A 12,881-nucleotide genomic window follows, 5' to 3' on the forward strand; every position below is an offset into this window, starting at 1 on the left:
GTGTTATCCTTTCATTATATGTAAATTTCGCTTTTTCTCTTTTTCCCTTTCAAATACTACGAGGGACCTTCCTTCCACTTTGCATCAGTTTCCTGGCAGACAGATAAACTATTATTTAGGGAAACTGATGGGACTGTTTACAATGCGATTGGTGGGCCGGGGAGCTAAGATCAGATTATTTGTCAAACTTTTTTATCCTTGTTAGTTCTGAAGGTAAGATTTATATCCGATAGCAACCGTGATGAAATATTTAGCTCGGCAATTGCTAATATATTTCAAATTTATTTACTTACGCTTAATTTTCAAACTGTTATTTTATTTTGAAATAACCATGACACAAAAATGAGTATGTAAGAGATGGAGTGGGATTGGGTATATTCCCTTTGTTGTGTGGCTTACACAAAGTGTGTAGCCACACTATGGCACGATCGGAGTTATTTGTCGACGAGAGTCAAACGCATGTCACGTGGTCTAGTGTCGTAAGGCGTATAGTATTAGTCTGAGTCAGCCATCTTGGTTGTAAGCGTGGTCTCGAGTAATTTTTTTGGCAAGAGTACCATATAACCCCATACATTGATTATGCATTCAGACTGGCAGACTTTGTTTTTAAAGTTTTGTCGTGAAAAACAAAGAAGTGGAATGCATAATCATGTATGGGGTTATATGGTACTCTTTCCATTTTCTTTTTTTCAGGTGATCGTTTGACGAGTTAGTTCCCCTCACACAAGCCAAAGCACCCAGATCCGGCTTGTGTTATAACTGCAGCTTGTGCAACAACTTTTACGCTCTTAAAAGACAACATTTAAGAGCTTGAATCTTCGGTACGAGTTGTACTACCCTGAAAGGAGTCATAGAGTGCAATTTGCACTCTCGCAATCCAACAACTATCGGTGCGGGTTGCACCACTGAGTCTCTGAAGGAGTTTTAAAATGTTTAAAATTGTCTTAACTGAAAGTGCCATAAAGTGAAATAAGTTGTATAATTGTAGTTACATTCTCCTTGCACTGTTGAGAATTCACAGAGGCATATTTCAAAACGACAAAAGTACTAGTAAGTAGGGGAATCTCGATTGTACAATACCGGTCAAGGATTGGCTTTTATGACAAATTATTTCGTAGAAACAAAGATATCTTATCACGTTTTAAGGATCATTCTTAGAATTTAATGCTCATGATGTTCTCTTTAAATGTATTTTACTTGCCAGTGTAGGATTCCACGTGCGAATTTTTGTGTTAGCTTATCATTTATGCATGCCTTTTAGAACTATTTAAACGCCACGGTTTGTTAGCGCGCAAATTTTTGAACGTATTCTCAAGCCCGAAGTTTTAGTGGCCGATCTTAGACTCTTAACTTAAGCTTCGGCGCCATCGCTACAGTCAGGAAAACATTTGTAAGTCTTTAAATTCTCTCTTTTATGATTATCATCGCTCGGCCCTTTTTCAAGTGTATTTTTATTTATTTTCCTAGTCGAACCTCACTCGCTCGATCACAAAACCTCAATCGGCTCCTCGAGTCTCTTCAACCGAGCGCGAGTTCGATATTTTCTAGAAGTAGCATCGACAAGAACTGTAGGCTACAGCCAGTATTGACAGGTTTTTGGATAACACAAAATGTAAAATGATGTGATGTTTTGGTTTTCACAGATGATTTTCTACAATGCTTGCATTCCATTGCTTATATAGGACTTGATCCTGGGGGTTTAATGCTACAACTGAAATGTGATTATTATTATTATGTTTTCCAAGTAATGTCCAGAATTATTCAGACCTTAACATTTCTTGACTTCCTGTAAGTTTGGCAGTCTTCTAAATTCTCTTCATAATGGTTCAGATGAGCATTGATATTTAAAACTTGGTAACGATACATATGTATTAGGCCTTTATTTGGTGGACTACAACGTCTTTCCATTCACTTGTTTGGTTTTGGTTAATTCATCACAATACTGATATACATGAAAAATTAATAATAAGTTCTTAATTTAATAATAAGTTATATAGCGCATTAAAATTGAACTCTATGCGCTCTTATTACACTCTTGATTGGCAGAAAACAGCTAGGTGTCTTTTCTATGTGTCACTAGTGCAAAAGTAATTACTCAAGTACAAATGTAAACCAACTGGTAGGCTCAGCAACAATAGATCACTCAAGAAACCAATTAGATTGACAGGAAGTAGGTTGTGCTGATTGATACACATAGTAGCTGACCGAAATAAACAGAAGCTTGAATTTTTTAGGTATATCGATAGAAACTGACAAAAGTGCATTCCTGAGTAAGATTTCAGCTGAATGACAAATTTTGATAGCATGTCAAGTTGACCATTTACCTGATGATGTCAAGTTCACCTTTTCATTTCATGTCTCCACATAGCTTGACTTTGGGAAACACACTGGCATGAAATAACAATATCAATAATAAGAAAACTTGAAAGATTCTGGTACTTTAAATCATATGATACTATCATGTGCTTCCTGTACATTGAACTCTGTTGTGTTTAAGTTATGTCTCTGATTACTGTTCCTGAAGTCTATTATGGTGACACTTATCTCTATTGAACTTTCTGTTAAGTAAAACCTCCAGGTCAAATTTTGAATCTTATTGGGTTAAAAAGTTTTTGCAGTTTTAATGTAAAGTTACTTCAGACTACTACCCAACTTATGATTCATCAAAGTATTGCTTGTGTTCTGATCTTGTTATGCATCTATCTTTTTTCCCTAGATTCTTCCATTTGCAACCCCATATCTACCTACCTCAACTAAATTTTCCTGTGTTGTTTATTGAAAATACAGTCCCACAAAACCCAAATACAATAATTTGAGTAAACATTTTGCTCCCAACCAACTGAAAATAGAATTTTGTGCCCTAATGGATAATAGAAACCTACACTCAGCATTGTGTTACTCTACATGTATGCACTGCCAAAAATACACACTTTACACACTTTATTTTCTTTTTCTTACAAAATAATTTAGATTATGTTGACCCGCAGATAGCAAATTTGCTATTCGAGGCGGGTCAATCATCAACAAACATTATTTACAATATATAAAGAAAATTAAAAACTAAATAATTAGATATTGTTAAATTATAAAAAGAAGCATAGCTGGCAAATACATCAATAGTTGTTCAATAAAGTATAGAAGCAAATACATTAGTACTGAAAGCAATCGGATCAATTTGTTTTAATTATGCAGTCCTTAAGTTTAGAGGAGATCTTTTCAACATCAAGATAAGCATCTTCATTATCTAGTATCTGAAATAAAGACGTTTTAATTTGTTTATTAAAGGAATGTTTTGATAACGTTTTGAATTCTTTCGGTATCTTATTCCAAATTTTGACACCAACACGCGAGAAAGCCTTTTTTTGTAGGTTAAGTCTAGAGTACTTTGTACTAAAGAGCTGCGATTTGGATGATCGAGTATTGTAGGTATGAATATGAGATGTTTTAGTAAATAGTTTCAAAATATTAATGGGAGCCCTCTGGTTGTGCACGTCAAACATAAGTTTACTTACGGCTTCATAATATAGGAACGTAACAGGCAGAATTTTTGCTTTGGCAAATAAAGGGATACATTCAAACCAAATCAAGCTCCCAGTGGCTTCTAGTGTAGATTTCATCATTTCCAGAATGCTTTGGCCCTTCTGACAAGTTCTGTCCTCGTGTACTGGTACACAAAATGCCAAAAATATTTGTATGAAATGGTACCCTAGACTTCATTTCACATCACTTGCCTTGGAAAAGACAATCAACCTACAAACTTCAGAACTCAACTCCACTTCATTACGTAAACAAAATCATGACTGAATCTATTAGGCCGCCATGGAAGGTGATGCTGATGCTTTTTTTAGTTCCTAAAATCTTCAAGTTACATGACTGTACAACCTTTGTTGTCAAAGTGAGGCCTTCATAACGAAGTTTGGCCATTAACCCTCATCTTGAAAATGAACATTCGAGGACTATTCTATTCCAGTTATCTTATTTTATGATGAACAGGAACAATATTGAAAACTATCTAACCGTAATCAGATATTAGCTCTTCTAATAGAAACTCACTAGAAAGCAGCGCAATTTCGTAAGCCACACAAGTACGACCTATTTTTTGTTTAGTTTCACTTTCGTTTAACTTTTACTTTCGTTTAACTTTCTCCGTTGGCCTAAGTAACTCAGCCGTAAAACCGCAAACTTTTAAATAGCTGATGCACGTCGCTGTACTCGTGAGTGGGTGAAAAAAATCGTGTGGAGCACTCGTTCATGCGTTCAAATTATATCATTGGCCGCTACATTGACAGCTTGATTTATTTATTTGAAATCTAAGGCACCCATTGAATATATAATGGTAATTGAACTGAGTGGAGTGCAATTTGGGCTGAAATCGTACTCGTGATTTGAAATCACAAGTATGAGTTCAGACCAAAATTGCACGACACGAGGTTCAATTACCACTTTAATACATCCATTTTGAAAACGCCCAAATACAGGACTTGGTTAATTCAAATATTTTATCGATGCAGTGCTGAGCAGGTTTTTAAATAAAAAGCGGAACCGGAAATGCTTTTACATCTTGACGTCATGTATGATGCACGATCCTCGCAGTAGAGATCGCTATTTATGCAATAGCGAAAATCAGACCTGAAAAAAATCAGGCCTGTACGGGATTCGAACCACTGACCTCTGCGATACTAGTGCAGCGCTCTACCAATTGAGCTAGCAAGCTAACTGGGAGCAGGCCGTTAATCAACTTAACGGCCTGCTCCCAGTTGGCTTGTTAGCTCAATTGGTAGAGCGCTGCACTAGTATCGCAGAGGTCAGTGGTTCGAATCCCGTACAGGCCTGATTTTTTTCAGGTCTGATTTTCGCTATTGCATAAATAGCGCTCTCTACTGCGAGGATCGTGCATCATACGTTTCTATAACCGCAGTTCAAAATATATGAACTTTCATATATTCATTGTATTTGACGTCATGTGTCAAAAACTCAGTCAAGCGTAATATGATGCGATTTGGAGCAAAAAATGGTGCGATTCGCGAATAAACCGCACCAGTCAGATTACAGGGACCACCAGTGATTTAAAAATGGATGTAATAAAGATTAAAAAAAATCGCTTCTCAAATACAGCCTATTTTGTATGAGTCTTACGTTCCACGGTATCAGTCCAGTTATGTCAATAGTCATTTTGTTTCCTCTTCTTATTTTTCTTTGTTGGGTCAAAGGAGTCCTTGCCAGCTGGTTTTAAGTTTCGAAGTGATGAAGAGAGCAAGGGATCATGCCAAATATCAGGATGGGCGGTCCAATCACAAGTATGCATGATGCATTGTATGCCAATCAAAGCCTCCCCAAGTATATGACAGCCCATAATTTTGTAACTGTTCAACAGGAGGCGAATTAAGGATTCGGATGTGAAAACAAATGAACAATCATTGTGCACCACAGAAAGAAAGTTTGGGCTCTGTTTAAAAAGCGTTGTCGATGGACAGCACGTCCATTATAACGCAAGTTAATAAGGACGATGAGTCGGCAGAAGTGAGCCCCTACACACAAAACAAACGTGAGTATGCTTGAACGACTCCATATTGCTCACTTTGCTTCGATACGACCACGCAGTTACCGGCGCGAATTTTGCATCATAAGCTTTTGTTTGTGCGGTCGGCTTAACTTCACCTACAGAGAATAGTCCTAGACCATCTTTTTTTTCGAGCTCTCTCACTTTTAATTACAACAGTCTCTCGTTGTGGTCAATGAAAATCGTTACTACAGCTTTTGATTTATAATTGAGTTAGTTGTTCGGTTGCGTATGACGTCCAATGTTTTGTTAACCTTGAGTCCACCATCTGAGCACGATTGTTCTCATTGATCAACTGTCTGTTTCTCTTCCTCTGCAGTCCCTTCATCAGTCTCCAAAAAGCCAAGGAATCGGAACATATTTTCCTCTTTTTTCTGCTGTTTTGGCGCCCAGTCTGCTGCTGCTACTGCTGCTGGAGGCCCATACAGAACTGCAGTCACCCACACAAATCACAACCATAACCACAACCACAATGAAAATTCGCTTAGTATCTCTACTGAAGAAAAAGAGCCCAAGGTTAGTGTTTCCAAATGGAGATCGATACTCTAATTTTGACGCAATTATCGTGCAGGTGTTCGCTTTGAGTTTTCCACGCAACGTTCTAATTTGAAAGCATCTCCGATTCCATTTCCGTTGGTGCTTGTGCACAAATGTCGTTCTTCGAGTAATCTAAGGGTATAAATTCGTATCTTCGAATCATTGCGTAACAGCAAAGTTTTTTTTCCTTTTATTCTGTCGCTAGCAAGACTTCTCTTTGCATAAGAGCTGTTTGGCGGATATATTCGTCGCATTTTGGTGTAAATTTAATATCTGAATTAATAAGATTCTCAAGGGCTCCGTCATGTTGACATTCCAACTTGTCTGTTCCATGGAAGGAACGTGCGTTTTTAACTTCAAAGGGATTCTCGGTGCGTTCTTTTCTACAGTGCGTCAGTTTTCCCTTCACCTAAAAAGTTATTTCAACGTCACTAGATACTAGAAGTAGGCGAAAGGAGACAAAAAATATCGGGAGCACTCTTAAAGTACACCAATATAACAGCACGATCATGGCCGTTGTCTTTCGGTATCCTTGTTTGTGTCTGACGTAAACTCTTAGAATGAATTTCTCCAGTATGGCACTTCTTTCGACATAATTGCGGAATCGGTTTCATAGGGGAAATAGTGCTTGATTATTCTTACAATGGATACGACGCACTCATTTTTCGGGGCTAGGAACAAAGAACATTCCGTAGTTTTCTGTTTGCATGAATTCCGCAAGATGGAAGATGATGCGTGCACGGAAAACGAACTCGATTTACGCAATTTTCAAAAAGTAAACAAATTAAAAATGTTTAGTGCCTTTCTGTGCTTTACTAAACACAGAAGTCTTCCTTTTACTCCAGATCGGATGGGATAAGTTAGTATAAGAACGTGAGACTATTTCCTGTTAAAGGAAATAGTTGAGCTTTTTACCCAGGAAAAAAAAAAAATGAAGGAAGACCTTTGTAAATTCTGTGTTAAATAAGGCCTCTTTTATGAAAACAAAGAAAAATCTTTGCTCGTTTATTATGCTGTTGTTTCATGTACATTTTGTTGTGACCAATATTTGATGAGAATGTGTGGTTGATAAACAGTTATTAATAGTATTATATAATTTTCAGTGTTGATTTAACTTGCACTTTGGAAAGTTCAGCTATTAATTTTTAACATCTAGAGGGGCCACTTAAGCATGAAAAGGTGTATTCATGGGACTGTTAAGGAGAACGATTTTTTCTTAAGACCTAAGATGTAAAATCTGAACAACCCTATCTATATTTGCTTTTTGTTGTTACGGCACAGGAACTTGTTTAAGATGTTATTGTTAGCCAACCATTTTTGCAAGAATCATTCTATTCTGCCCTTCATTTTTAGGTTGGAACATAGGATTTTATGTCAAGTTTCTTTGAAAACCTTGCAAGGTTCCCAAAATTTCAAGAAACCCAGAGGGAGTTATTTAAAACTGCTTAACTGCGTGTACGAGTGATATTTATGGACTTTGCACTATCATCTTTTTATGCTAAAACTGACATTTTCTATCTTTTGCGATTTGATTGATGTTTATACTCTCAAATGAGTTATTTTAAGAATTTTTTGTTTAATTTTTTACGTGTTTGAGTAGGTGTTTGTCATAGGAAGGTATGTTTAAATATTGACTCGCGTAAATGAATTTCTAATTCCCATACACCATCAAATTCAAAATGGTACAATTCATCTATCAGGACAAACTCAAGATGCTAATTATGAAAACCATGTTTATATTTACTTGAAGGGTTTGATAAAAAGTCCTAAAGTTTCATGTGATTGTATTAAAGATTGATCTCTCTTATTCAGTTATTTTCTTCTTTAGCCTTGTAAATATCTACTACCTGCTGTCAGACATCAGGATATGCACAAAAAATGCATCGTAATAGACCTTGATGAAACATTGGTCCACAGTTCATTTAAGGTAACATATTTATTAAATTTCTCAGCAGTTCAGATTTATCATTGAGAAATGAAGAAGCAGGAGAAGGTTAAATTTAACCAGGGGAATATTTTCAACATCTTGCTAAGAAATAGCATCTAAATTCAGGCAGAGAATTCTGCTAGTAGCTTGCCAGATAATTCTTCATTCTCTGATGCTTTGTTGACACCCTAGAAGTTGAAAATTATTAATTTTTTTAAAAATATCTTTTTTAATACTGGGCTTCATCAAGGAGATTAATGCCAAACTGAGAGATTGGAAATTTCAATTATTGATAGGCAAATCTGTGAATATTATATACTGGCTCTTGATGAAAAGAGTCTTAACTTGTAGCCTGCGTGGAATTAAAATGGAGCACTATTGTCCTTCTTGTTGTCAAAAAGGAATGACAAAAACTTTTCCAAGGAAAGTTGATATTAAACAGTTCATGGTTACCAAATCTCTAATGTAAATTTTATCATTGCTCATATCAGCCTGTCCATAATGCAGATTTCATAGTTCCTGTGGAGATTGATGGGACAGTTCATCAGGTTTGTGGAATCCTTTTTTTTCTTTCACAAATTTTTCAAAGTTGTGTCAGAACAAAGCAACTCATCCTGCGATGTTGCATAAAGGATCTCTTTCTTAACAAAGTTTTTTTTAAAGTTATGTAAATTTACGATGTGTTCACAGGTCTATGTGTTAAAGAGGCCTCACGTTGATGAGTTTCTTCGCAGAGTTGGGGAGTTGTTTGAATGCGTTCTATTCACTGCTAGCTTATCAAAGGTGAGACAAAAGATTGCTTATTGTTGTCTTTGTACTCAATCCATTTTACGCCCAGGATCTTAAATCAATTCTCCTCACTGTCTTTACACCCCAGGGCCTGAAATAAACAAAATTTCGTGATCCTCTTTTGGCACCTAAATGGCAAATAGATGGTTGTCAGAAGTAAATTTGTAGTCAACAATTTAAAAGCTGCATCTGTTTAAATAATATACTGTATAACTTATCTGATTTTGCAACAATGTTAAAAAAAAAAAATAAGTAACTGCTTGAAATGTGCCGGCACTAAAATTGGGGATTGCAGTCATGTAGGCAGAATGAGTGTCGAAAGATGGAGGTGTTCAATGTCAACTTAAACAAAGTTTCCTTTTTTCTTTTGGCAAGACAGAAGTTAAACTAGACAATATGAGGTACTTTGGAACTTGATTAATTTAACTCTTGGTTTAAAACACAGAAAAATCTAGTCGCCAAAGTGGCAGCAACTAGATCAGATTTTTTACTTACCTGCAAGAAAATGTTAATCCCATGAGTGCCTGTAGAGGTTGCCATCGTGAGCCCTGTATATCCTATTATTTTGAGCATGAAGAATTTGGTTTAAAATCAAGCAACATCATCCTATTCATATTTTTCTTTCTTCTCATCTTGCTGATGCTTGTTAAGAGAAATTCCTCTTTTGGTTAACTTGCATGAACGTCTAACTTTGAATAGCTTCCTAAGGTTGTTAGTCTCAAATTTCCTAAAAGTAAAACTTTAATTGCAAGGGTTGCTTACCAATGTATAACTGTTTGTTCATCTCCAAGAAGATAATATTATTTGTCCATGCCTCTCCGCTTGTCTGCTTGCTAGTCTACTGGTACTTACATTGTAAGGAGAAATGACATCCTGGTTGGTTCTGGAAGTTTAAGGGTTAACTCTGTTGTGTATTTTTTAGTATGCTGACCCAGTTGCTGACTTGCTGGACAAGCATAAATCTTTTCGAGCCAGGCTCTTTAGAGAGTCTTGTGTGTTTCATAGAGGAAATTATGTGAAGGTAGGCCATTAGGAAATTCCACAGTTTGTTCTGGTTTGGTTCTTCATATTCGGGCTTGTTTTACAAGATTTTATAAAATTTGCTACCAGCAAGAGATCCTGAAGCTGATTTTCTAGCAAAAGAAGGCCTAATGCCCAAACTACAGCTTTATTTCAGCTTTAGAAATATGCCAATTCTATTTTGCAAAGACCAATATTTTGTGGATTGATTGTCTACACAGGATCTTAGTAAACTAGGAAGGGATTTAAAAAAGGTCCTTATTGTGGACAACTCACCAGCATCATACAGTTTCCATCCAGAGAATGCAGTAAGTGTTGGCATTCTTGACAAAGTTACTATTTATAACTTATATTTTGGTTAAAATAAAATCTAGAGTCAACTGTCCACACGCTAACGTCAGTATGCATATTCTCCATACTGTTCTCTGTACATTTCTCCAGGTGCCGACAAGGAGAATTTGTTTTATAGTCATGGGCTTCTTTAGTTGATGGTCAATTCCTTTATTCTCATAGATTATGACAGTATATTATACATACAAGGGTGATGTTAACTGCAGTTCAGATATATGAATTTCATATATTGTTGTGTTTGATTTATCATCTTACGGGTTTATGTCAGACTAATTTGATTGACCTGCTCTCAGTTGGTAGAGCGCTGCACCAGTATTGCAGAGGTCAGTTGTTCGAATCCCGGTACAGGCCTGAATTTTTTCAGGTCTGATTTTCACTATTGCTTAAATAGTGCTCTTTACTGTAAGGATCATGCACAAATAAGGGTGACATTGTAAAGAGAAATTAGATGCTAGTCACTATAAGTGGTGAAAGGGTTAAAAGAGTCCTCTGCTTTTCTACTGTGGCTTTACTAACCAGGCTACATACTAAAGAAAGGTGTTTGATCACTTTTAACGGGATATTCACAAAAGTGTTGTGTGGTATTGCAAAAGAATGATTGCTTTTGATAAAGGTTTTGTCATTTGTTTACGCTCAATGTATTATTGCTCTCCTCAGATTCCAGTTGCGTCATGGTTTGACGACTTTTCAGACATGGAGCTTTTAGAATTAATTCCCTTCCTTGAATCAATAAGTGAAGCTGATGATGTCTGTGCATATTTGAGAAATGCAAACATGAACATCCTAAAAGGAAGATGTAATTCCTTGGAACTCAACACCAGTAGCTGAATTTCAAGTACACCTGAGATTTGTAATTAAAGCATTTTACAATTTTTTTCTGTAACATATCCACATATGAAAGTTCTGAAATTCAATATTTTATCAAAAAATTAAGTGACACAGATCAATGTTATTCTCCTTACCTCTCCTGATTTGGGCAGAAGTCATTTAGTTTACCTTGTTCACAAAATTTTAGGTACCCTTGTTTGTCTCATAAAAATTTGGATCATTTTTATCATTCCATTTGCAAAGGTATTTGGTCTTTTAATTTAAAAGTGACCAGTCTGAAAGGCTTAACCATACCAACTTCTAACCCTTTAACTCCGGAGATCTGATTGTGAATTCTCCTTTCTTTTCTCTTCAAGTTTCCTTATACAATTGTTGGGGTAATTTGGTGTTTGATCAAGATATCAACTTCTGTATAAATTTGAGTATTCTCATCACCTGATTGCAGGATAATGTATGGGTATTTTAGGGAGAAATAACTTGTTAATCACTTCTGGGAGTTAAAGAGTTAACTACAGTATATATATATATATATATAGATCACAATACTCTAAGAACCTATGACACATTTTTGTTTGAATTTTGGTTATTTTGTATTCAATTTTGAACCAAGACATGAATTTTGTTTGTTAAATGAAGTGTACATAGAACATACAGCTTTTTCGCTTTTAAAAATTGAACAGATTGTTATTCAAATCTTCAAACGTATTTTAAACACTACAATATTTTTGCTTGCTTGATAATATATATAAGCATATTGTTGGTAATGGTAAAGTGCTAGTTTTCAAAGTTAGGGGTTCTAGTCTATTCTCCAAATATAGAAAATGTCTGTCTGCACATGAAGATATAATGTATGATATGATTGCTAGTTTGATGTGAAACAAGTTTGTATGTTTTAGCACTAATTTTTATATGTAGGTTTATATAAAAACTTCTTTTACATCTAATTTTGTACCAATTGAAATTCATGCTAAATACAGTAATTTTTTTTTATCATGGTATACCTTTCTCAGGGATCATTAGTACTTATAACATTTCTAGTTGAAGAAACTCTCAAAGGGGTGTGGGAAGTGTGAAATTTTGTATTGTAGGGCAAAATTTAAGCAAAGAAAATCTTTACATATATTATCCTCTAGTTTTTTTTTTTTTTTTTTACCCAATTCTGGCCTATTTTTGAAGATAATTAGATAAAATTGTGGTGAGAGAGAAAACCATAGCTTCTCAGTGTTAAGTCAAGGTCTATCATTACCAAGTATAGATGGTGATCTTTTGCTACAATGTTACAAGTCTTTGTCAGGCCACTGGGCCTAATGAAGACTAGTTGCATAGCAGCTCAAGAGTTGCAATCTTCAGGATGTTATTGTCCAATTTTTTTCTGAAGTTTTCCATCGCATCCTCTTGGGCTGTTATGTCTTGTCAAACATAGAATACCAAGAGTAGAGTGATCTTTGCCTACGTTCTGCATTGAAACTAATTTTGATAACAGAATACTGTGATTGTGTAACAAGGTGATATACAGCAAAATATATATTTTTTTGTTTGCCAATGGCCTACTGCAAGTTTTCTGTTGTTAAAATTTTGATGGCCAGTTTAACTAATCAAGTAATGTCAAGTGTTAAGCAGGTGGTTAGGCTTAACCACAATAGGTTCAACCTCGTTCCCAGGAGGTGGGAAGATGAGAGACCCTGGGAATGAGGTTGCAATAGGTTATGTCGCTGCAACAAAAGAGGGGGGGGGGAGGGTTGGTCCCTTTTATGGGCTTGCATCCAGTTCAAGTGGTTATTGTCTACCCCTAGCCTGTGTACAACCACCCTTAATGCATGGAGAACAGCTTGTGTTTGCTTTATATGACACAAAGATGAAAATAACATC

General features: G+C 35.8%; 1 protein-coding gene across 1 annotated transcript; it reads left to right on the forward strand.

Annotated features, from left to right (window-relative positions):
• The first annotated feature begins 5,347 nt into the window (after positions 1 to 5,347).
• On the forward strand, positions 5,348 to 12,555 carry LOC111334538 (carboxy-terminal domain RNA polymerase II polypeptide A small phosphatase 1). The gene is made up of 8 exons (XM_022940300.2): positions 5,348 to 5,545; positions 5,880 to 6,076; positions 7,926 to 8,024; positions 8,516 to 8,572; positions 8,715 to 8,807; positions 9,736 to 9,834; positions 10,055 to 10,141; positions 10,842 to 12,555. The coding sequence occupies exons 1-8, from the start codon at positions 5,467 to 5,469 to the stop codon at positions 11,010 to 11,012; spliced, it is 882 nt and encodes a 293-aa protein (XP_022796035.1). The 5' UTR covers positions 5,348 to 5,466; the 3' UTR covers positions 11,013 to 12,555.
• Positions 12,556 to 12,881: the final 326 nt, after the last annotated feature.

This window comes from Stylophora pistillata, chromosome 14 (genome assembly GCF_964205215.1).
Source record: "Stylophora pistillata chromosome 14, jaStyPist1.2, whole genome shotgun sequence".
NCBI lineage: Eukaryota > Metazoa > Cnidaria > Anthozoa > Scleractinia > Pocilloporidae > Stylophora > Stylophora pistillata.